We start from the raw sequence: 24,164 nt of genomic DNA on the forward strand, positions 1-24,164 counted from the left end.
TGTTCTATCTACCCTCCAGCAAAAAATTATCTGTGCCATTTCTCATCTCTGCCAAATCCTGTATTAAGCTAGCTGTCACACTGGCAAGGTTCTGGAACAATTTTCTCTAAGATGTTAATGATTGATAATAGCATATTGTTTTATCTCCTTTGCAACTAAACAGGACGGTGCCTTAACTAAGGATCTAGTGGGTAGGAGGGAAGCTAGATGGGGCAAGTGGCTTTTCTAGGGCTTCCTTGTGACCTCTCAGGTGATTTAACACACACACACACACACACACACACACACACACACACCAGCCACTGAGATTCTGATTTTATTGGTTTAGGCATTAGAATTTTAAAAAGAAAAACTCCCCAAGGGATTCTAACATGTAGCAAACCTTAACAATCATTCTTCATGGTTCAATATAAATACCAAAAGCTTGTAAGCACTTGATGGATGCAACACTAAGAAATTTCTTTTTACTGAATCTTCCCTAATCATGTAATAGTATATTTTTATCCTTCTCATATTTAAACCAAAAACCTCTACTTCCCCTTTGAATTATTTTTATTTTTCTCTTTATGGAAAAACTTCTGGAAAGGATTGTCTGTACTCTCTGCAGCCCATTTCTTTCTTCCTACTTTCTTTTGAACTCCGTCTATTCAAGTGTTGGTTTCCACCATTCCTTAAAAACTACTCTTATCACAATCACTAGCAACATCCACATTGTAAAATTCAAGGATTATTTCACAGTTCTCATCTTAATAGGCCCATCAGCACACTTTTTTAATTGCTTCTTTTTAGTTATTCATAACATTAGGAATCATTTTCACATAATTAAAAGAAAAACATGGGATATAATTTGCTCTAATTCAGTTCCCAGTACTTCCCCCTTCCCTCCCCTTCATCTTCTCTTGGTTCTGTTCCCTCTACTCTTCTGATCTTTCTGCTCTTTACTTTTAGCTCTTTTTAGTTAGTGTCTTGTGGGTGTACATGATGGTGAGATTCACTGTAATATATTCATAAATGTACATGGGAACACGTTAGGTCAGATTCATTACTTCATTCTTTCCTTATCACATCCCTTCTCCATCCCTCTTAGTCCCCTTCATCTAGTCCATCAGTCTTCTATTTTGATGGAATTCCTCATAAATTTCCCATTCTCACTCCCCCCAACCATTTTGGACTAGTTTCTGCATATCAGAGAAAATATTTGAACTTTGGTTTTTGGGGCTGGCTTATTTCACTTAACATGATGTTCTCCATTTCCATCCATTCATCAGCAAATGTCATAATGTCGTTCTTCTTTACAGCTGAGTAATATTCCATTGTGTATATGTGCCACATTTTCTTTATCCCTTCACCTTTTGAAGGCACCTTAGTTGTTTCCCTAACTTGACTATTGCATCGGCACATATTTTCATAGTAAATCACCCTGTCCTCCTACTTTCTTCACCAAGCTTCTAGGATACTTTTCTTATCTTTGTCCTCTTTCCTCCATGGCCACTTCTCAGTCTTCTTTGTTGATTTTTGCCTCATATCCCTAGTTTTTAAATAATGATGTACCCAGAGCTCAGTTTTAGTACATCTTCTCTATCTGTACTTGTTCATTAGACGATCCCATCCTGGGTCATAATTTTGTCTTATCAATACATTGATGATTCCATCTACTTATTAATGGACACACTTAGATGTCAGTTAGGAATTTTATATTTAATGTGTCCAAAACTCAGTACCTGATTTTCTTTAAACCAGCTTCTACTGTTGTCTTTCTTATCTCACAGTATATGCAAATTCTTTATTCCTTTTGCTAAAATCCCAAAACTCGGGGATATACGTTTCACTTAATTTATCAGAAAATACTGTCAACTGTATCTTAAACAAAATTTGAGAATATGATCATTTCTCACCACACCCTCTTTGCCACCCTGGCCCAAATCACCATCTTATCTTGCCTGGATTATTTATGACTGGAACTGTAGCTTCCACCCTGGCTTACTTTAAGTCTGTTCTTGGTGTTAGAGTACAAAATTCCATATATCCAAAGCTGCATGACTTTGGGAAAGGAATTTAACTTTCTTGAGCCTCAGTTTCCTGATGGGACCAGTGAGCTTCAAGTGAGACAAATCAGTGAAATGGTCAGCTTGTCTGCAAAATGGGTAAATATACGTATTGCAGGCACAATGAAACAAATTAGTCAAAGTGGCTCAAAGCCATTAGGACCATGGATCCTAACTTAGATCTCCAAGTTGAATAAATTTCTAACCCAACTAGAATTAGGTATGCCAACTTATTTATCAAAAGCCAAATTCTTTGAATTCACATGTGAAATGCTTAGCCATGCAGGAAATTCTGTTGTAAGCTGGATTCAGATCTTAGCTTCATTGTTACATGACCTTGAGTGAATTATACTTCACCTCTTTGAGACTGACCTTTCTTCTTTGTAAAATGGGAATAAAAATAGCACCATGTCCATGATGTTATTGTAAGAAATGAATGAGACAAAGTATACTTAGTTCAATGCTTAGCACACATTGATATTATAGTTATTGTTATTTCAATAACCATTGTTCTAGTACACCATTTATCTGAGGCTTAAGGAACTCTGGTTCCTCACAAATATTAGACGTTACATGAATACTTATTTCACATGTGAAGGAGTTCAAGTTTGAGTCAGGTTGATCCACTCAAAAACACATATTTGGAGCCCATCAGCAGAATTTTTTCTTTTGCACCCATGGACTATAATGCAGATACCAAATGGACCTCTCAGGAGCACATGTGGGAGGCAACTGATGAGGATGATATGACTAGAATTTTCATTTATACTTCTGAAGCAGCTGAAAAATGTATTCAGTCTTTAACAGGAAGAGATATGACCATGAAAATACAGATAAAGAATCAACTTTAAAAAAAATTTAAATAGAATATTTTCAGTTAAACTGAAATATACCACATCAAACATATGATGGAAAGGGAAGGGGAAAGATGGAGTCTATTTCCAGTGGGAATTCCTAGCAGCCTAATCTCCTCAATCTGTTAATATCCAACTGGCAAATAAATATGAAAATGGATATAAAATTGCTTCTGAGATTTTCCTTATGACACCCAAACCACCAAAAGATTTAGTTAATATGAGGAAAAACTCACTTAGAACACTTTGCTTGGTTACACATAGTCAAAACATCTAGTTGATTTGATTTTTCACTTCTTAACCAATTCCTTTGGGTGACAGGTAGCCGTAAACCAAATTTACTTTTTAAAAAAATTTAATTTGATTTCTTGCTTTTGGAAATGGAAGCATTTTAACCACAATAGGTCACAATCAATTTATCATTGGGTCACAAAGAACATAGAAAAGCTAGAGAAATCCACTATAGTGGCCCATGACTACAGTTCTGGCTCCTCAGGAGGCTGAGTCAGAACAGCTTAAGTCTAAGAAAAAGTTCAAGGCCAGCCTGGGCAACATAGTGAGACCCTGTCATGTACAGAGACAAAAGGAAATGGAATGAAAAAGAAAGGAAAGAAAAGAAGGAACATTTTGAGTGAAACAAAGAATGTCAACCTTAAGCTTTGAGACTATTTCTCCCCCCAGTTTTATTGAGGTATAATTGAAAAATAAAAATTATATATATTTATAATATACAATATGATGTTTTCTCATAAGTATATACTGTGAAATGATTATCATAATAATGTTAATTACATGTTCATCACTTCATATAGTTATCATTCTTTTGTGATGAGAATTAAGATCTACTTTATTAGCAAATTTCAGAAATACAATTCATTATTATTAACTATAGGAACTGTGATATACATTAGATCTCCTTAACTTATCTTATAATTGAAAATTTGTTTCCTCTGACCAAAATTCCATGTGTCATTTGTGACGACAGGATGAACCTAGAAATTAGTTCTTTTTTTTTGGGGGGGGATGAGTACTGGGGATTGAAATCAGAGTCATTCAACCCCTGAACCACATTTCCAGCCCTTTTTACATATTTTATTTAGGGAGAGGCTGGCTTTGAACTCACTATCATCCTACCTCAGCCTCCTGAGCTGCTTGGATTACAGGTGTGCACCACTATGCCTGGTGTGGAACATATTTTTAAAAATCATTTTCAATGGGGTTTCATTAAGTCATAAGGAAAAAAATGTAATTTACAGGAAAATGGATGAAACTAGAGACCATAATTCTAAACAAAATAAGTAAAAGTCGCAGGCTGGGGCTGTAGCCCAGTGTAGAGCACTGGCTTCGCACATATGAGGCACAGGGGAGCACCACATAAAAATAAATAAAGATATTGTGTCCAACTACAACTTAAAAAACTTAAAAAATAAGTCAAACTCAGAAGGTCAAGGGTCAGTTATTTTCTCTCATATGTGGAAGCTAGAGAGGGTAAAGGAAAAGAAAGTGGGGATGGATTTCATAAAAATCAAGGGGAGATCAGTAGAAGAAAGGGACCAAAGGTTAAGAAGAGGGGAAGGAAGGGGAAAGGAAGTTCTGGGGCTTGATATTGGCCAGATTATATTGTTATACTGTGTGCATGTTGAATATATAACAAAAAATCCCATCTTTACATATAATTATTATGTACCAATAAAAATGTGGAAAAAGTCATTTTTTGTACTGTATTTTTACTTTCTCTCCAACTTCTCCCTTGACTTTTTGTATAACTCCTACGTTGGAGGCAGGGTGTTGGTAGTGAATCAAGAAAAATATTTTCCCAGAATAATTTTAATCTTCTTTTTCTGTTTTGAAACAAATATTACAGTTGCCAGTGAATGCTTTTCGGAGCTGTAAGCACCTGGTATCAGTCAGAAGAATAAGTTTTATGTTGATATTGGAAGACAAACAGTTAAATTAAAGAAATAGGAAGCACTGCCCACTGGCTGAAGAAGTTAAAACTGAGTACAGCATACTCCACCATCTCAGCAAACTGCCTAATCTTTTCCCTAAATCAATGTTCCTAAGCCATAGACAGGGGAATTGAAAGGAAAGAAGATCCTCAAAGCAAACTCTATCTTTAAATAATTTTTTGTTTATCATTAAATTATTTTGTAAACCATATAAACCAGCTCCCTTCCTGTAATAAACACACTTCACACCCAGAATCTTCAGGAAAATTATTTGTTTCCAGCATTTGGCCTGTAAGTGGTACTTGTCAGTATCATGAGGTACTTAATAGTGATGGAGAACAGGAAATATATTAAGAAATCCTGACTCAAATTGCGCTGTCACTAATGATAGTGTAACTTTAGTAGAATCAATGTTCTTTAGTAAATAAGGAGATAATGTAAAACATGACTAAAGGATGCTAATGGTAATGTTGAGCCAGGAATCACATTCTTATTTAAACTTTCTCTACCCAACCTATCCGGTTTTCTGAGCAAAATTATCAGGAGACAAGGGAGGAGAAAACAGACTAATTCATATATGTATTTTCATTACAAAGACAAGGTTCCTGCAAAGTCCTTTGAGATGGTCTTTCAGTAACTGGGCTATGTGGCAGGGAGCCATCCACTCTCCTCTCCCTTGACACCACTCCTTTTAACTAATGAATATCATGCTTAGGGTTTGATTAGGTAAAGTTTCCATTTTTTAATTTTTTTTTAGTTGTAGATGGACACAATACCTTTATTTTATTTATTTATTTTTATGTGGTGCTGAGAATTGAACCCAGTGCCTTGCACATGCTAGGTGAGCGCTCTACCACTGAGCTACAACCCCAACCCTAGTTGAATAATTTTTGATATATTAACCAGCATGTGCTTTCATTCCAGGTGTTTCCTGTTACTACATTACCCTTCTCCTATCAAGCAATTCATCATAAAGCATCCATTGCCTCAGAGTAGGGTTATTACAGCATAAATAATGGAAGAAAGGAAGAAAAGAGTCAATTGTTGGCTTTTGAAGTTCAAATAGAAACAAACCAAATACCCACCAATATTAGGCTGGATAAATAAGCTGTAATATCTTCAAACAATCAATGACAATGTTGATGGAGTTAGTGATATATTTAATGAAAAATGAAGTCCCAAAAGGTAATATATGACACATTTAATAGAATGTGAGAAAACCATGACTGTAAAATTAAAAATTGCTTTTTATAATATATATATGCAATAAAATGATATAAAAGCAAGCAAATGATAAACACAGGATTCAGGATAATGGTCATATCAGGTAAAGCATGGTAGGGGGTGGCAGGGATATGAGGGTGGTGGAACACATGGTTAGGTATAGGTTACTTTTTTTTTTAAAGAGAGAGAGAATTTTTTAATATTTTATTTTTTTAGTTTTCAGCAGACACAACATCTTTGTTTGTATGTGGTGCTGAGGATTGAACCCGGGCCGCACGCATGCCAGGTGAGCGCACTACCGCTTGAGCCACATCCCCAGCCCAGGTATAGGTTACTTTTAAGGTTCCCCAACCTTCTAGCTTTTTTGTTTGTTTGTTTGTTTGCTACCAGGGATTGAACCCAGGGGCACTTAATCATTGAGCAACATCCCTAGTCATGTTGTCTATTTTATTTAGAGACAGAGTCTTGCTGAGTTGCTTAGGGCCTGCCTTGCTAAATTGCTGAGGCTGTCTCAGAACTTGCTATCCTCCTTCCTCAGCTTCCTGAGCTGCTGGGATAACAGGCAGTGCCACCAAGCCTGGCCTAGCTTTTGTTTTGAATAGAATGTTTTAGGAGTTCATTACAATTATTAAAATTAAATAAGCTAAATTAAAGAGGGCCATGTATGGAACAATGATGGTACTGTTTATTGAAATAAAGATCATGCTTAATTCACTTCTGTGTATCTAAGGATCAATTTTGAAACAACAAATAGTCTATTGAAGAGAGAATTACTTGACAGCAGCAGGGTTTGGGGTGGTTTTTTTTTTGGGGGGGGGTGCTGGGGATTGAACCCAGGCTCTTGTGCATGTGAGGTAAGCTATACTAACTGAGCCTCAGCCCAGGGTTTGGGTCTTCTTATTCCTTATCCCAAGAATCTGGCCATCAACAGTGGATATAGAGAGATGAGTCTTCCTTGCCTCCACAACAACATAAATATCTTCCAAATGGTGAAGTTGGAGAGTCAGTGAGGATAGTAGTAGTGAGTGATAATAGTGATCCATGAGCAGGGGTCCTGTGTCTGACACCTCACTGGGCAGAGTCCTGGGAGTAGGAGGAACTATGGATTTCCTAACTAGTTTTGGCAGTCCAAGAGAGACTGATCCTGCAGGCCTGAGAAGGATCCCAGAGTAGTTACCTATGGCCAGTTATATGGAATCAGAAGAAATGTCTACAGCTGGGCCTAAAACTGATGGGCCTGTTCAGTCACACTTAATTTCCTGAATCTCCAGAGAGACAAGGGGAAATCTTTTGTCCTATGTTCTCAAGGGGCATGGAAGTGGCTGGGAGAAAGCTAGACCTGGAGAAGCTCTGTGATGGAGAACAAAGGACAGTGCAACAGTGACCTGTTTGAATTCCCAGCCAAAGAACAGATGGGATTTGTTGTATCCAAGCAGATGCCAGCATCCCCCTTTCACATCACTCCAACCTCATTCTAAGGAAACTCTGAGTAATGTCCAAAACTTGGATTCAACTCTGGAGAAAGGGGAGGAGATGGAAATAATTAGGAGTGAATAAGATGGAGAGTTTACTACTGAAGGAAGACATGATATAGAAATTTGGTTTAGTTATGAAAGATTTAAGAAAATCACATTTCTGATACAACTGACATGAAATCTGTACATGAATAAGCTGTTCAATTAAGTCTTATGTTTATCTGGGAATATGATATATGGAGGCAAACCAGACACATTAGTCTTACCTTTGCCTCATAACTGGCTGTGTGACTTTCAGCAAATCTCTGGGCCTCACTCTCATTTATATAAAATAAGGGTGGTAGCTAGAGCCCAGGTCAAGCTCTGACCCAGCCAGTAATTAACTAACTGTGTGACCTTGGGTACATTCTTTCACTTCTCTGGTTCTGCTACCTCGTCTGTAATAGAAGGGAAATAGATGATATCTGCACATTTCTTTTAACTCCAATAATCTCGAAGTCATATGGGCTTTGGACTTCACAAGCACTAGATGCAGCTAATATCTTCTGGGTCACTAACTATTAATATAAAGGTTACTTTTATTTTCTTCTAAAAAGTTTACAGCCACATTGGGTTTGTAGAGGGTCATTTAACCAAATCTATAGCCTGTCACTCAGTTGGCCAGAAACAGCTGAGATGTTAATATTTAACTATGAATAACCAGCAGGATTCCTCTGCAGAGCTAAATACAGTCAATTTTTGTTATTTTTCTAAATATTATTGGCTTGGCTGTCTCTGCTTGAGAACAGTTTCTAGGGTCATGAGTATATTCAGACAGCCCTCTTCTCCTAATCCAATCTTAAAAGAGAGAAGGTGGGACCATTTATTTACTTTTTGGAATCTGTTTATATTTTTTGGCCCCCTGCCTATTTTATTTATTTGTCTGTGAAACATCATGGAGATGGGGAGGAGGGAAAATGAAATTTGTAAGGCACAAATCTGGCAAGGTAGAAATTTGGTGACAGAGAAACTAGAAGACTCACTGTTGGAGTAGTGTGGTGATAAGGAAAATAGAGGTAGTAGTATAGAACAAGATATGTATAAGCACATGTCCTGTAGTCTGTAATGCATAGACACACATAATGAATGGGGTCAAAAGGGGACTAAAGCACAGGCCATAGATTCAGAAAGACATGGGCTTGAGTCCTGGTTCTGCCCCTTACTATCTGTGTGACCATCCTTAATTGTAAAAGATGGGATGACAATAACAACACCTACTTCATAGGGTTGTTGAGGGGTCTGAATAAAAGAGTATGTATAAACTTAAATAATATCATACCTGACACACAGTGAGTACCTAATAAATGGTAGATAGTGTTCTGATGATTAAAAATGCAATTTCACAGAATCCCAAAGCTTAGAAAGAACCCTAGAATCACCTAAATGAGTTGTCTTAGGATTATATAGATGAAGAAACCCAGATAGACTTAGAGAGGTGAAGAGACTTGCCTGAGGGCACACATGTTACTAATGGCAGTATCAGTACTAGGCTCTGGTCTCCTGGAGTCCATTTCTAAGATCTTTCCATCCTGATACACACACACACACACACACACACACACACACAGAATGGTGATGAGGGTCACTTGGTCCTTTGTGTCATTCTACCACTTCATTCTCCATTCTGAGGACTACTACAAAGCCCAGGGTGGTTATTCTTTAGGGTAGATTTTAGTTCAAAGGAGCCAACTACCTTTAGGGAAGATAACACCAGAGAAGACTGGAGAGAGCTGCTTCCTCAGGAGCCAGAGCTGCCTATTTTTTTTCAGGGGTAGGAATCAAATGCAGGGCCTCATATGTGCTAGACAAGTGCTCTACCACTGAGCCACACTCCCCAACCCAAGAGCTGTCTTTTTGGGTGCACATCCACTTTGTGCTAGGCCTTGTACCAGATGCTTTGCTCTCTACCTGGGGAGTCTGCTGCCAGTGTCCAGGCTCATGGCATCAGTGCTGGCCTCAAGAGTGAAAAAGATGGTGGTTGTTTCCCTTATGAAGATTACATAGTATTTTTCTCAGTGAGCATCTCCTTCTTACCACCACAAGCAATAAAGATATTCTGTGAAGTACTCAGGGTTCTAACCAAAATAGTTTACTTCTAGTCCAGCATGGGCAATGAACAATTAGAAAAGGGGACAGATGGTTCATTGAAGTGGGAGACTATGCCTTCTACCATGCCAGTCAATAGCCCTTTAATTGTGGATTGTAAGTAGAATGATAGTAGAGGCTGTAGGGGACACTTAGGGAGGTTGGAGCCAATAGCAATTTATCAAGAAGTGAAGCAGTATTTCAAATTTACTAATGATACAGTTGCACCAGGGGACACTGTGAAGTGCCAGACTTGGATCTACTCAGATGGGCTTTAGGTCTGGGGATGATAACAAAGGCAACCAACTAGACCTGAGCCCAGCAATCTAAAAACACACATGTAGGCAACTGTGTCCATGCCAGTGTTCAAAGACAATTGGGCAGAAGCTTGAGACCTTTACCTTCTGACAAGTGACCCATTTAAAGCCACACATTTGTCCCACAGTGAAGAATTCTTCAGATATTGTACTAGGTACTTTTAGATGAGGAGTCTTTTGCAATAGATTGGTTCAGTATCGCTCTGAATAGAAACTGAAGGGGAAGGCTCTGATCTGTAGAGGATACCCTACCATCTTTTTAGCACACATACCATCTTTCTTAACCCTGACATTTTGTCACACGGTCACTCCCCTTGTCCTAGTCCCATGTGATAAGGTGTTCCAAGAAACCACAGAAGTACTGGATCTCCACAAGGACTCTCCAAAGGCATATTTAGCCACTGTTGTTTTGAAAAAAAGTAGAGCTTGTCAAATGGGCTGCATAAAGATGATAATTAAATTAAATGAAATTAATCCCAAGAACTACTATTATAGGATTGGCTGATTACATAGGTAGCTAAGACCCACTAACTACCATTTTCCCTGCTGGACTCGGAAACGACATTTTTGTGCTGTATGAATAAATAAGAGCAACACAGCCCTGTCCACCGAAGGAACTCTTCTTCACATGCACAGAAAACTGGAGGCAGAACAGAGTCTCTGGGGTGTGCACTCTGGCCTGATGGCCTCCTCCTGAATGCTCCTTGCTGTGCTGTGCCACAATTAATCAAGCTTTCTAGGTTTTAGTTAATTTCAGGACCCCAATAAATTGGTTTGTACTGGCATTAGTCCAGCCCTGATAATTTCACAGCCGTGTGCTTGGAAACTGCTGCAAGTTTGCACAGGACTTAGCAAGCAGGGAGCTGGGGGAGAAAGCATAAAAGAAACTCTTGTTTGGCTTAAGTTCCATTAATATTGGAGAAAGTTGAACTCTAAATGACAGAAAAACATGGTTTAGCACATGGACTTTGTAGCTGGGAGTGGGCTTCTCTGTGTTCTTTTAACTCCCTCCCCCTTCAACTCATGGTGGATTTGAAAACAATAAAATTAAATAAACCCAAACCTTTAGTTTGACATTTCTCTTTGTCTGATTGTTCTCAAGTTTTTGTCTCTGATTTCACAAGAGTCCCTTGAGGAATAAGCACTGGAGCCCATAATCTAGTAAAAGGTTCATTTGGGTTTAGACTTTTTTATTTTTAAAGATATGATTCTTTGAGGTTATTTTGTTTTGTTTTGTTTTTGTTTTTCCCCCCAATTTCAGGTGGCTTTTAAGACTTTAAAGGTAGGAAAATTTAATGACAGTGAGCAGAAGGGTCCCTAATAAGAATAGAAGTTTGGGGCTGCCTGTGTAACTGCTATGCAAAACAACCCCAACTGCTAAGTCTTGCAGGCTTTCAGAGGTGTAGCCATGTCTCTGGCACTCAGGTTCCAGAATGTGTTGTGGCCAAAGAAACACAGCCCAGAAGGTGCCAATAAACTGAGTGAATGGACATCTAGAATATGATTTTACAATTGAGCACACCCTGAGCTTTAATGCTATGAGAGTTCAATTCTTACATTTTACAGATGGGAAAACTGAGGTCCACAGGGAGCAGGAGTTTGGGATATGACCTGTCCACAGCAGAGACAGGACCAGAGCCAAGAGTTCTAATTTACACTTCAAGAATTCTTCCAGGTTCTGATGCAGCTTCTCTTGTGTCAAAAACATTATATTTTCTCTAATATGAAAAGCGGGGGGGAAGACTTGGACAATTCGTTATAGGGCAAATGTGAGAGTGACTGTTTAGATTTTCAGATTCTTTTGGCAAAACTCCGTGGACGTGCAGATTCTCTGCTAAGTTTTTAAGTCATCCAAACAGAGAAAACTAGAGATGAGTGTTTGACTGTGTCTACATGATGCCTAAACAGACAGTTGATTCAGTCAAAAAATATTATTCATATTGCTGGTTTGGCAACACAACTAGTTGGTGGACTAAATCCTTCATTTTTTTAACCCCTTGAGAGTCAGAAGATAAAGCCCCAGACCAGCAGTCAGAAAACCTGGCTTCTAGGCTTTATTGTATCACTGATCCCACCCTCCTCTCTGGGCCTCAGTTTCTGCTGTTGTAAATGAATAAGATTTTGACTAAGTTGTGTACTTCAGTGTTTTCACCTTCTAGGGTACTCTATACAAACTTAGTCATTTTGCCTTATTGGGTGGGAGAAGATGATGTGTCTGTTTGAGGTCTTTGCCATCTGCACATGAGGTCAGCAGCCCCGTATTTCTAGTGTGAGAAGGGGTTTCTGGATGTGATTCACAGCCTATTTCCATTTCACTCTGGACTTGGCTTCTAAATAGGCAACACTGTATTCACCCCAGTCCCCTCCCTTAATCTCTTCCTCATAAGGAGGAAAGGAGTCCAGTAGTCAGTCGACAGGAAAAACTCACCAGTACTGTGAGGAGCCCTGTACTTTGTCTCCTGATCTCATCAGCCCACACCTCCCTCTCAGATTAGCCAAGCTCAAAAGCTGCAGAATGGCCTGTGGCTAAATAACAAGGTAGGGAACAAGAAAGCAGTGTGGGTGAATAATGGGTTCCATATCAGGTGATGAATCTGACTCTGGTCAATATGTGACTTTTAGCCTGTGAATAAAATCTCCTGGCTCATACTCCTGACCAATTAATCTGCTGAAGCTCTTTGAATGAATTGAAGCCAGTGGTGTACTTACAAGCTCTCACCAGCTTGTAAAGTGATTGGGAACAGCTTTTACCAACTCCACATTAAGTGACAACATATTGTTAGTTTGAAATTGGCCATGTTGTGGCTATTTACACAACAGAAATTGGAAATTGCTAAATATTGGGACTCTCCTTCCCCCCCCACCCCCAGGAGCCAGTTCTTAAACAATCATCACTGTACACCATGGTTCACACTTAATGTTTCTTTTTCATTTTTAAAAATATTTTTAGTTGTTGATGGACCTTTATTTTATTTATATATATGGTTCTGAGAATGGAACCCAGTGCCTCACACATGCTAGGCAAGCACTCTTCCACTGAGCTACAACTCCAGCCCCACACTTAATGTTTCTAGGGGCTGGAAAGTTAATGTGAATGAGTAAAATAGACCTGAGGGTAACAAATGGGAAATGATATGGAGTGGTGGGGGACTGTGGCAGTTCGAAAGTACATATGCTGTCTCAAGGCAGCCACCTTCACTCTGTTGCAACCTATGTTACCAATTAGAGACCAGTGTTGCTAGCAATTCTAATTTTTCAAGATGAACTAGAATAAAAGTTTTTATGTGAAATCTCCCAGTAATAAAAATTAAAGATTGTTTCGATACAACTCAAATTTTGAAAAACAAACACTCTGTTTAGTCCAGGCAAAATATGTAGACAGGTTCTTCTCAGCCTTTGAATCAACAGATTGACATCTTTGCTTTCTGAAGTCTCTGGTTCTTTCTCCTATGCCCTGTATTATACCTTCCATGCTGAGATGCCAGCATCCTTCCTAATCAAAAACAACTTTTCCTTCCTTGATAACTGAAAGAACAGGCAATTTGGATCTGAGTGTATGAGTAGCTTCTTATAATTTTACTCTGGCTTGTGTAATGTATCCAGTTCATGTGCCACAAAGCTGAAGAAGAGGATACTAGCCTCAGACCTGAACCTAACATCTAATGATATTCTCCAGGTACTAGGACAAAGCCTGGTATTGTGCACCTGTGTGCAAAGAGAGAGTGATTTTCATTTTGGCATCAGCCTCATTGCTATTCCACTTGAAGGTATGTTGGCACTCTACTCTCCAACTTACTCACTGCCTTCAAGAACAGGGTGGGAAATAGGGCTAATTACTGGTTTTCTCTTCCTGCTTTTATCCCCACTCTGTTATGAGACAGGCAATCTGAAGCTTGAATAGCTAATAAAGGACTTTACTGAATGTGTAACAGCTTTCACATTTGTATTAAGTGGATGGAGACAGGGAGGGGAAAGTGAGGGTAGAAGCAACTATTGTGCATATACTATCTTCCAAGGACTTCACAGACATTAGGCCATTGAATCTCAAAGGCAACATTACTATAATTTCCCTTTGACATATAAGCAAACAGGTTCATGAAGGTTATACAGTTGATTGAGATTCCAGTACAAGTATGTGTGTTTCCAAAGCATTGATTCCTTTGAGTGTACCATGTTACTTCCCAAGGAGAGATATCTGCTGTCATTAAGATAAGAAGATAGACACTGCTGTTGGTTCTACTGAAAAAATAATAATGGATCAACCTGCTACATCACTCTGGGAATAAAGTTGAATACCTTGGGAAGTTCATGGTAGTTTCAGGGACTGTGAGTTCCTTGAGGTCCTATACTAAGCTATCTAAGCAAATGCAATTTGGTAACATGATTAACTTTCTATAGCAATAGAATGTGTAGGGATGAAGTTTCTACTCTATCACGTTGCATTTTTTTCTATGCATAGCATAACATTTGGACATATCCTATCTCCAATTTATTTTTATGGCATCCTTGGTTAACAAGTGTTTTATTTGTTCAAATTAGTTATACATGACAGTAGAATATATTTTGACACATCATACATAAATGGAGTATAATATCCCATTCTTCTGGCTGTACATGATGTAAAATCACACCAGTTGAGTAGTCATATATATACATAGGGTAATAATGTACCTACCTTATATCCCCCTCCCTTTACTCCCCTCTACCTAATCCAAAGAAATTCTATTCTTTCCATACCCTCCTGTTGTGAATATATCAAATAAAACATTCAGCCTTTGGGTTCTTTGCATTGGCTTATTTCACTTAGCATGATAGTCTCTAGCTCCATCCATTTACCAACAAATGCCATAATTTCATTTTTCTTTAATGCTGAGTAATATTTCGTTGTGTATATATACCACATTTTCTTTATCCATTCGTCTGTTGAAGAACATCTAGGTTGGTTTCATAGTTTAACTATTATGAATTGAGCTGCTATAAACATTGATGTGACTGTGTCATTGTAGTATGCAGATTTTAAATCTCTTGGGTATAAACCAAGGAGTGGGATAGCTGGGTCAAATGGTGGATCCATTCCAAGTTTTCCCTAGTTAACAAGTTTTAAAAATACCTTTGTAAAACTGCTTGAAAATGCAGTTAAATTTTGTGAAAAGCAAAACAAAACAAAACAACTTTGATCCAAAATGGTAATTCTTATGCTCTGCCCATGTGTCCCATTCATGGTAATTGAGGGGCACACTATAACTTTGGATCAAGGAAGTCATTCCTTTTATCTTTAAGGTGTTTTCTAGAATCCTGTATACCATAAGTTTACCTCGATTTTGACAATAAATATATTCCTGAAATTTCCTGTAAACCAAATCTTGTTTTCTCAATGGCCTTTCTTATAAACCTGGAGCTATTATCCTTTGGGTAAATAATCACATAAAATACTTCCACAAATATCTTTAAATCACTTAGAAGGAAAACCACTTCTCTAAAAATCCTATTCAGATATAATACAAAGCCCAAATAAAAAATAACCTTGGGTTATTTTTCTTTACTATAAATAACTGAAAGACATAAATGGAAAAATGACAGCTTAACTAAAATGAATACACTCAACCAAAATATACCTGCTTCAAGGGCTGAAGATATAGCTCAGTGGAAGTGCAGATGCCTAGCATGTGTGAGGAACTAGGTTCAACCCCTAGCACCAGAAAAAAGGGCACCTGTTTCTATTAACTCTGTTTCCAAGATTCTATAAGCTCCTTTCTCCATTTACTGCTCTGATTTTGAAGTTCTAGGAAACATAATTGTTTTAGCTAGTGGTAGCAGTTAGGATTGGCTAGGTTATGCTGCAAAAATAAGCAACCTTCAAATGTCAGAAGATTAACACACAAATGATTTTTTATCACTTACTGTAGATATTAAAAATAAGTCTTCTAGGGGGTTTGCTCATCTCAATTACTCAGAAATCCAGGCTTCATTTCGGTACATGCACACATTCCTGTGGGAGGGAGAAGGGAATGGGGTGAATTATACACCTTTGAAGTTTTCACCCAGAAGCAACGTATCACTTTCATTGACCAAAGCAAATCAGATGGCCATGCTTAACCAAAAAGGGGGAAAAAGAATAAAATACTACCATGAGCCCAAAAGGAAGAAAGCTGGAAACATTAGATGAACCACTCTAGTCACAGCCAATTCTTTTTTCTAGTGCTTTTTAGAAATGGCTAGTAGGAAGAAAAATATAACAAAAGACAAAAATGTAGTAATAAGCATGAATACGTACGAGTGACAAAGGGGCTCATAAAATATAGTTTACCAATCCCAAAAGAATGAATTGTTAATGTCTACATATTGAATGAAGTATCTGAATAATACAAATTCTAGGTTGGTTTAATTATTTTGTAAAAAGGGATAAACCTATGCCACAATCTTTATGAGTCTGGCCACTTTTTGAAAGTTAATTTGATAATGTGATGTTTTCATGTTCCAGTGAGACAAGAAGCATTTATAAAGCTAAAAATCTATGACATCAGAACATTGTGCAATATTAATGATTCTGTAATACATCCACTTATAGATTTATTAAATAAGTTCTGAAACATAGTACAGAAGATTGGCACACAAAAATCAATGCATGCATATATACTAGCAATGAATATATGGAAACAGAAATTAAAACACAATAACATTTATAATTGTCCCAAAGACAATGAAATATGTAAGTATGATTCTAAAGAAATATGTATGAGAGATTTATGCTGAAAACTACAAAACAGTGATGAATGAAATCAAAGAAAATTTAAATTAATATAGAGATATACTGTGTTCATGATTTGGAACATACAACATATTAATATCAATTCTTCCCAAATTGATCTACAGTTTTAATGTAATCCTGTTCAAATTTCAATTTATTGTAGACATAGACAAGTTTATTCTACAGCTTTGTGTGGAGATCTGGGTGACCTAGGTTAGCTAAAGCAATGTTGGAAAAGAATACAGTCGGGGAATCACTTGACTTGATGTTAAGATGTACTATATTTCTATAATAATCAAGACTCTGTGGTACTGGTAAAAGGATAGACACATAGATCAATGGGATAAAGAGAAAAACAAGAAATACACCTACACAAATTTGCCTAACCAATATTCAACTAAGTTGTAAAAGGAATTCAATGGAGAAGAGATAGCTTTTTCCACAAATGATACTGGAGTAATTGGACATCCATAGCCAAAAAAGTAAACTTCCACCTAAACCTCACACTTTATATAAAAATTAACACAAAATAGACCATAGATTTGAATATAAAACTTAAAAATATTAACACTTTTAGAACAAAAGTTTAGGAGAAAATGGGACCTATAGATAGACCAAGAGTTCTTAGACTTAACACCAGAACATAATCCATAAAAGTAAATTTTGATGGATTAGATTACTTCAAAATTAAAAACTCTTATTCTATAAAGGCCCATGAGAAGAGGATGAAAAGACGATCTACAGACTCAGAGGAAATATTGCAAAGGTATACAGAAGTCCAATATTCACATGAAAGATGGTAGATATCATTAGGTTTTAGGGAAATGAAAATTAAAATCACAAGGACACATCAGTATATATGTATTAGAATGATTCAATAAAAATAATGACAACAACCACTGCTGGCAAGAATGCAGAGAAATTGGATCTCTCATACATTGCTGGTGGGTAATCCTGTTCAAATCTCAGTTTACTATAGACATAGACATCTAAAAATAGCCTGACAGTCCTTATAAAACTACATAAGCATTTACCTTACAATCCAAGAACTGTACTATTGGGCATTTATCTCCTCCAAGAAATGAAAATTTGTTTACGTACAAACATGTGGACAAATACAGCAGCTTTATTTGTAAATGGCCCCAACAGGCCCTTTAATGGATGAATGGTTAAACAAACTGGCATATCCATACCATGGGTTGCTACTCAGTAATTAAAAGGAGCAAGGATTATGTTTGGGGGCAGGGAAGCTACTCTCTAAAGGTTACATACTGTGTGATTCCATGTAACATTCTTTTAAAAAATATTTTTAGTTGTAGATGGACACAATATCTTTATTTTATTTATTTATTTTTTTGTGGTGCTGAGGATGGAACCCAGTGCCTCACACATGCCAGGCAAGCGCTCTACTGCTGAGGCACAACCCCGGCCCATATGTAACATTCTTAAATGACAAAATTATTGAAGTGGATAATAGTTTCATGGTTGTCAGGGAGTAGACAAGGGGAGGAACAAACAACAAAGGGTGTGAGTACAAAAGTAGCACAGGGGATTCTTGTACTGTTCTGTATCCTGACTGTGGTGGTGATCACCTGAACCTACCTATGTGGTAAAATTGCGTAGAATTATACATGCAGGCAAATGAGTCCATGTAAAACTGGTGAAATCAGAATAAGGTGAAGGGGTTGTATCAATGTCAATTTCCTGAATGTGATATTATACTCAAGTTGTACATGATGTCACCATGGGGGAAAACTGGGTAAAAGACATATCCATATGATATTCAGGATCCATATGAATCATTTCTTGCAACTGCATGTGAATCTACAATTATCTCAAAAATTTTAAAAATAAATTTTAAAAAGTGAATATGAAATTATTTATGTTCTCATCCCTATTTAGTAAATAAAGAAAATAAAGCATGGAGATAACCATGAGTTTAGTTTTATAAGACCTTGTACGAAGTCTAGACTAGGATTTACCCAAATCAGAGTTCTAATTCAGAAATCAAGACTGGAACTGACACAAAGATCACAATTTACAATAATAAAGAAATTTTCAGAGAATTTCAGCAGACCCATATATAGTTGCCTGAAAATGTATAAAAGATTCTGAATGAGTTCAGTAGAATGAATTCAATAGAAGCAATTGACAATAACTATTTTAAGCCAGTAAATTTTGCAATGTCTTATTATGTGGTAATCTGAATACTACATCAACTAATGGGAGTGAATAGTTGTAGATAAATAGATGGAGCTTTTAAATTCCATTAAGTCTATTTATTTTAAATGCTAGGATCCATGTTTGTCCCAGACTATTTCTTGAAACCAGTCCTTGCCCTGGAAGAATTCACAGTATAGTGAGACAAAACATCAGCACATTAAATAGCATGAGAACAGTTATAAGGCAACAAATCACCAAGTTCAAACTAATATACTACAGCACAAATTGAATGCATGTGGCAATGTATGGCTACCCAAGCAACAGGATGGAGCTAGACATTCTGGGCCCTGAAGGCAACATTTCAGAAAGGGCCCCCTTTCCTTTGTTAACAGTGAAATAAACATCTCCAGCAAAGTAAGGGCTAGTTGGATGATATTAACACTTCTGAAGAAAGAAAAAAGGAAGTAACTTCCAGGAACAATTATTTCTGATTTTAAATTTTCTTTGTTCTCTGTTCCTGATATGTGGTGTTTTTGTTTGTTTGTTTGTTTGTTTGTTTGTTTTTGACAAACTACAATTTATCAGAGTGTCAATTTCTTCAGCTATTGACTGAATGTAATGATCAGAATTGAAAATTGGGAATTCCGAATTGGAATCTCATGTCTGTCATTTACTAGTTGTGTGACCTTAGCTACATCATCCACCCCCCAACATCAGATTTCTCTTCTGTGAAATGAAAACATTGACTAAGTCAAATGGTTCAGATGGTTTCCAGAAACTCACACTTGAAGCCATTGATAGTTCAGTTTCTTGTGAGGGTTTAAAAATAATATTAATATAATACATATGCCAGTGATAGGGAACTGACAGACTTGAGCAGTGGGAACATGAAGATAAGGGAATAATTCTTTTTTTTTTTTTTGTGGGTGCTGGGGATTGAACTTAGGGCTTCATGTATGCTAGGCAATTGCTCTGCCACTAAGCCAGAAACCCAGCCCTGCAAGGGAATAATTCTATAAACCAGGCCCACAATGCTGAACCCCACATGCTTTGTCTTTTAAAAAGCAATTTACCTGCATCCCTTACTGGCTTAAGTCGACAGGATATGTTACATTCCTCAGGAAACTACCTGTTATCTGCAGGAGGAATACAGGCCTGAAATGCTAATAAGAACACAAGTTACCCTGAAAAGGGGGACTTTTGTGCCCCTTACATAGAGCAGATCCCAGAACTCAGGGAGATAAGGATAATTCCTCCTAATCACAAAATCTGTTAGACCAGGTTCCAATTAGAGTTGGTCAGCATGGGCCAAAGTGACCTAGACTTGTCATGGTAGTGGGGACTTGAAACTCTGATGTCATTCTGCTGTTGGTAAAAAGTCAAGAGGTGGACCTGGTGGATACTATCTGGAAACTTTCCTAGGACCCCCCAATAAAACAGAAGGACACATTTTCCCCTCTCCTCTCTGAGATAACCCACTCTCTCCCTTGAGAGAGTCCCCTTTTACCCTTTCCTTCCCTTCTAATGAATTCATGACTCTTACTCTAAGTGATGTATCTGAAATCTTCCTGTCTTGATCTCAAGAATGGGGGTAAAGAGGAGGTCGCTGAGCTGCCTCAGTTTTGCCATAGTCCCCTGCCCTATTTTTTTAAAAAAGTACCCAGTAAGGATCTACACGTTAGGAATATTGATATTATGCAGTTCATGTAAAAAAGCCCACCAGCTCTCCTCCAAATTTACGCACTACAGATATAAATGGGTACTGTTAAGGCAGCACTTTCAGGGCCCTTAAAGGATTTTGATAATTCTTTGCAACTATGCTTCACTGAATGAATACAAATATGGAGTAGTTTGTTTCAGGTTCATCAAGACATCAGCAGTGCTGGGTGATTTTAAGGTTGGGGTCTTGGCCCAACTTGGACTCTCTGGGACTGCTAAAGCAGTTTTCTTCCTCAAGACCCTTAACAATTAGTAGAGAGGCCCTTTCTGATGGGGCTTGGGAGCTCTCTTTGTAGCAGAAAGTAGATTTCGAAGTTCTCTCCAGCGCCGACCCCACCCCCATCTCCATCCCGTCTTTACCGAGGCCAAACCTTTGTCACTTGCCACAATAAAGATCTGCGAAATGTCCCGAAATGTTAAAGCGACGTGCTAGGGCGTAATTTGCCGGGCCAGCCCAACTTGTATACAGTACACCAGGATTGTACCAGGTGCGCCCGCAAAAGTCGTTTTGCCTCGCGAGAAAGGGTGAGGGGGTTCCAGGCAGGGAAGACAGAAGGTAGCTAGGGTCTTCAGGGCGCGCGCGAACGGTGGGAAGCTCCTAGGTGCATCCAGTGCACGGGGGAGGAGGGGCCGGAGGAGATGTGCGGTCCCTTTAAGACCCCAACGCTCNCAAGTAGGGGGAGCCGGGCAGGCGGGCGGGCAGGTGGCCCCGGGCCGGCGCGCCCGCGCCTTGGCTCTGCCCCCGGGAGCGGAGCGAGCCGCTGCTCCCTCGTGGTGTGAGGGCGGTGATGTTTTTCCTCCCACCCACTTTTGAGTCCCCCCTCCCCCCTCGCGCGCACTGTAGCTCTCGCCACAACCTGCGAGCCCCAGACCTCGGAGGAGCGTCCCGGGGAGCTCGGAGCGCGTGCACGCGTGGCAGACGGAGGCCAGTGCCCAGGTCAGTGAGCGATGCTCGGCGCCCGCTTCCCCCACGTCCCTTTCCAGCCTTTGCACAGGTGGGGTGCCTTCTGCTGGCTGGAGGCATCCCTGGTAGTTCCCCCAGGAATCCTTGAACTTTGGGACCTGCCATCCCTAGTCGTCCTATGGTCCAGCTGCCAGCCGCTGAGATGGAGGTGGGGCCCAAGGCACTGGACCCAGGCAAGTTGGGGGCTCTGGATTTGAACTCACAACTCGCCACTCCTCACTCGGCCTACGTTTCTACATGTTCTGGTGCTTTCAGAGGCCATTAGGGTACTCCCTGCGGAACTGCCTAACTGGACTCTGCAGGCCCCATAATTCTGCATGTGTCCTAGAGCCTGCTTTCTCATTGATTGGTGTCCTGAACCGGTGGCTGATTAATACGTGTTAAAGTTAATGAAACTGGGTGGAGTTCAAGAGGCTTCCCTCTCCTCTGGACATCTGCCTCATTTTCTGGCCAGGCCGCTGGGGTCAGAACTTAGACTCTAGGCTCAGGAAACAGTGGTATTGCTAGAACATAGGCCTGGAAAACCTGCTTTCCAGTCCCTCCCATCCCTGCCACTAGCTCAATTTATTTGAATTCTCTGTCCCCCACTCTGTCGCCCTCTCCATGCCCATGTTGAAGGTGGCATTATGTGGAATGAAGTGAAATGACAGAAAGGTGTTTTTTAAGCCAAATACAAGGCATTGTTTTGCTACTCCTAAGCAGCAAGGAAGATATTGCCTCTGACAAGCGGTATCCTGGGCTAAGCCCTGACATTTTTTGGTGGCAACCCACCAGGAGTTAACTGAGCTTTTCTTGTTGGGTGGTAGTGTGAGTAGAGGATTTCAGCTGATGGACAAGGGCCTGAGACTCTAGTGTCTTTCTTATTGTTTGTCAGAAAGAAAATTGCTACCCTAGGGGCTATCCCACAGATGATAGTGAATGTGAGATTACAAGGTCAGTCAAGCCTCTCCGGAGGATTAAAGAGACACTGTGGGGTATGAAGAACTGACTAACATGTGCTCATCCCTTAGCCTTCCTTTGGGAATGTCTCTTTGGTTCTGTTCTACCTAGGAGACCTGTTCTGAGTGTGGGCTCCTGTCACTTTATGGCCCAGATTACTCTGCATTTACAGCTGGGCAAGGAGCATTGGTCCCCTCACTTGATGTAAAGGAACAATGTGAATGCTTGTTTCAGGCAGGCACCTTAATCAATACCTTTCCTTTAGTATCAGACACTTTTCTGTTCTCTTATAAATTCCACAACCCTCCCAGACTAGCCCTCACCCCCAGTATTCATTGTAGGATTTTGTTTTCTTTGTTGCTTTCTTGTTGGGTCCTGGATCCCCCTGAAACTTGTCAATGGTTACATTTCTAAGTAACCTGTAAAAGAGTCAGTGCAAGTTTGATGGCCCAACAGCCTGTGTGAAGCCGACAGAGAGTTAATGCAGAAATAACTCCAGTTAACTGGGTCAAAGTATAATTTGAAAAATTAAGGACAGTTTGGCTCTTTGCAAGAATAAGAGTCGGATGTTTGCTGAGCATTGCTTGCTTGTGTTTACTCCTGCAGTCCCAACAAATGTCTTGAACCACCCTTTCCCCAAAAATAAAAAAAAAAAAAAAAATTAAAAAGATAAAGAGAAATTGAATGGTAGGGAGACCTGGGAAGGGAAATCTTCTCAGTTCATATTTCTGCACAGAATACAAAGGCAGGACTTCAGGATCTTGTAAATCAAAAGTGAATATTTATAAAGCGATTCATTTTCTGATGTTCTCCATCACCGCCTGGGAGGCCACACAGATGACAGGAATGCCAAAAGAGATTAATTGCTCTCTAGTCACCAACTTTTCTATTTGCTCATAACATTAGCTGGGACCCAAGAAAAGCAAAAAATTCTAAGGGCCGTTTTCTTGCCAGCTTGAGTTATGAAGCAATGCTACTGTTCACCGAACCGCCCAACCATTGTACAAGAAAAACAACTCTGTTGGTTCTTGCATGGGGAGACCCAAAAGCCATGGTTTTAAAAATACCCCCTGAGATCTATATATGATTGTGATAAATTGGACTTCAGCAGTTTAAAAGCTCTCTCTTTTGGAAACCTGGGGTATAAGCTTATAAAAGTAGAGTCAGGAAGAACCTCTCACTAAGTTGGGAAACTGCATTTAACTGTTCATGCAATTGTCTTGCTTCAGGGGAACCTGGTAGCTCTCAGGGTACAGAGATATTCTGAGGGATTGAAATTGGACCATAAACTCTTGGAGAGGACTAAGACTTCAGAATCCAGGATGTTGGAAACTAGGAACAGTGTCTTAAGAGAATTTGATTCTTTTATAAGGAGCTCGGAAAAGGTAGAGAAAGAAGGCAGATGGGCCACTGCAAATCCTGCAGGATAGCATAAATTGTTCTCTATGATCAGTTTATTTCAGTTACATTTGCATAATTTGAAACAATGGATGTTAAATGATGCTGGCAGCTTCCTAGCATTTAAAGTTGGAGCTGTGGCATCTACTTCAGAACCCAAAGAGATTCAGTGCTCCAAAATGAGCATCTTGCATTCCTTCAAATTCTTCATGCCCGATATTTAAATTGGACTTTTTGAAAAGATC

General features: G+C 39.0%; 1 protein-coding gene across 4 annotated transcripts in view; it reads left to right on the forward strand.

Annotated features, from left to right (window-relative positions):
- Positions 1 to 21,288: 21,288 nt before the first annotated feature.
- Chrdl1 (chordin like 1) overlaps positions 21,289 to 24,164 on the forward strand; it is a 110,400-nt gene continuing 107,524 nt past the window's right edge. For 2 of the 4 annotated variants that reach the window (XM_048796851.1, XM_048796852.1), the window contains exon 1: positions 21,289 to 21,555. In XM_048796851.1, the coding sequence (XP_048652808.1) occupies positions 21,407 to 21,555 (149 nt within the window). In that variant the 5' untranslated portion in view covers positions 21,289 to 21,406. The remainder of the gene's footprint in view (positions 21,556 to 24,164) is intronic. The other 2 variants (XM_048796850.1, XM_015497925.2) reach the window with 2 other exon arrangements.

The sequence above is a fragment of the Marmota marmota genome, unplaced genomic scaffold (genome assembly GCF_001458135.2).
Source record: "Marmota marmota marmota unplaced genomic scaffold, marMar, whole genome shotgun sequence".
Classification (NCBI taxonomy): domain Eukaryota; kingdom Metazoa; phylum Chordata; class Mammalia; order Rodentia; family Sciuridae; genus Marmota; species Marmota marmota.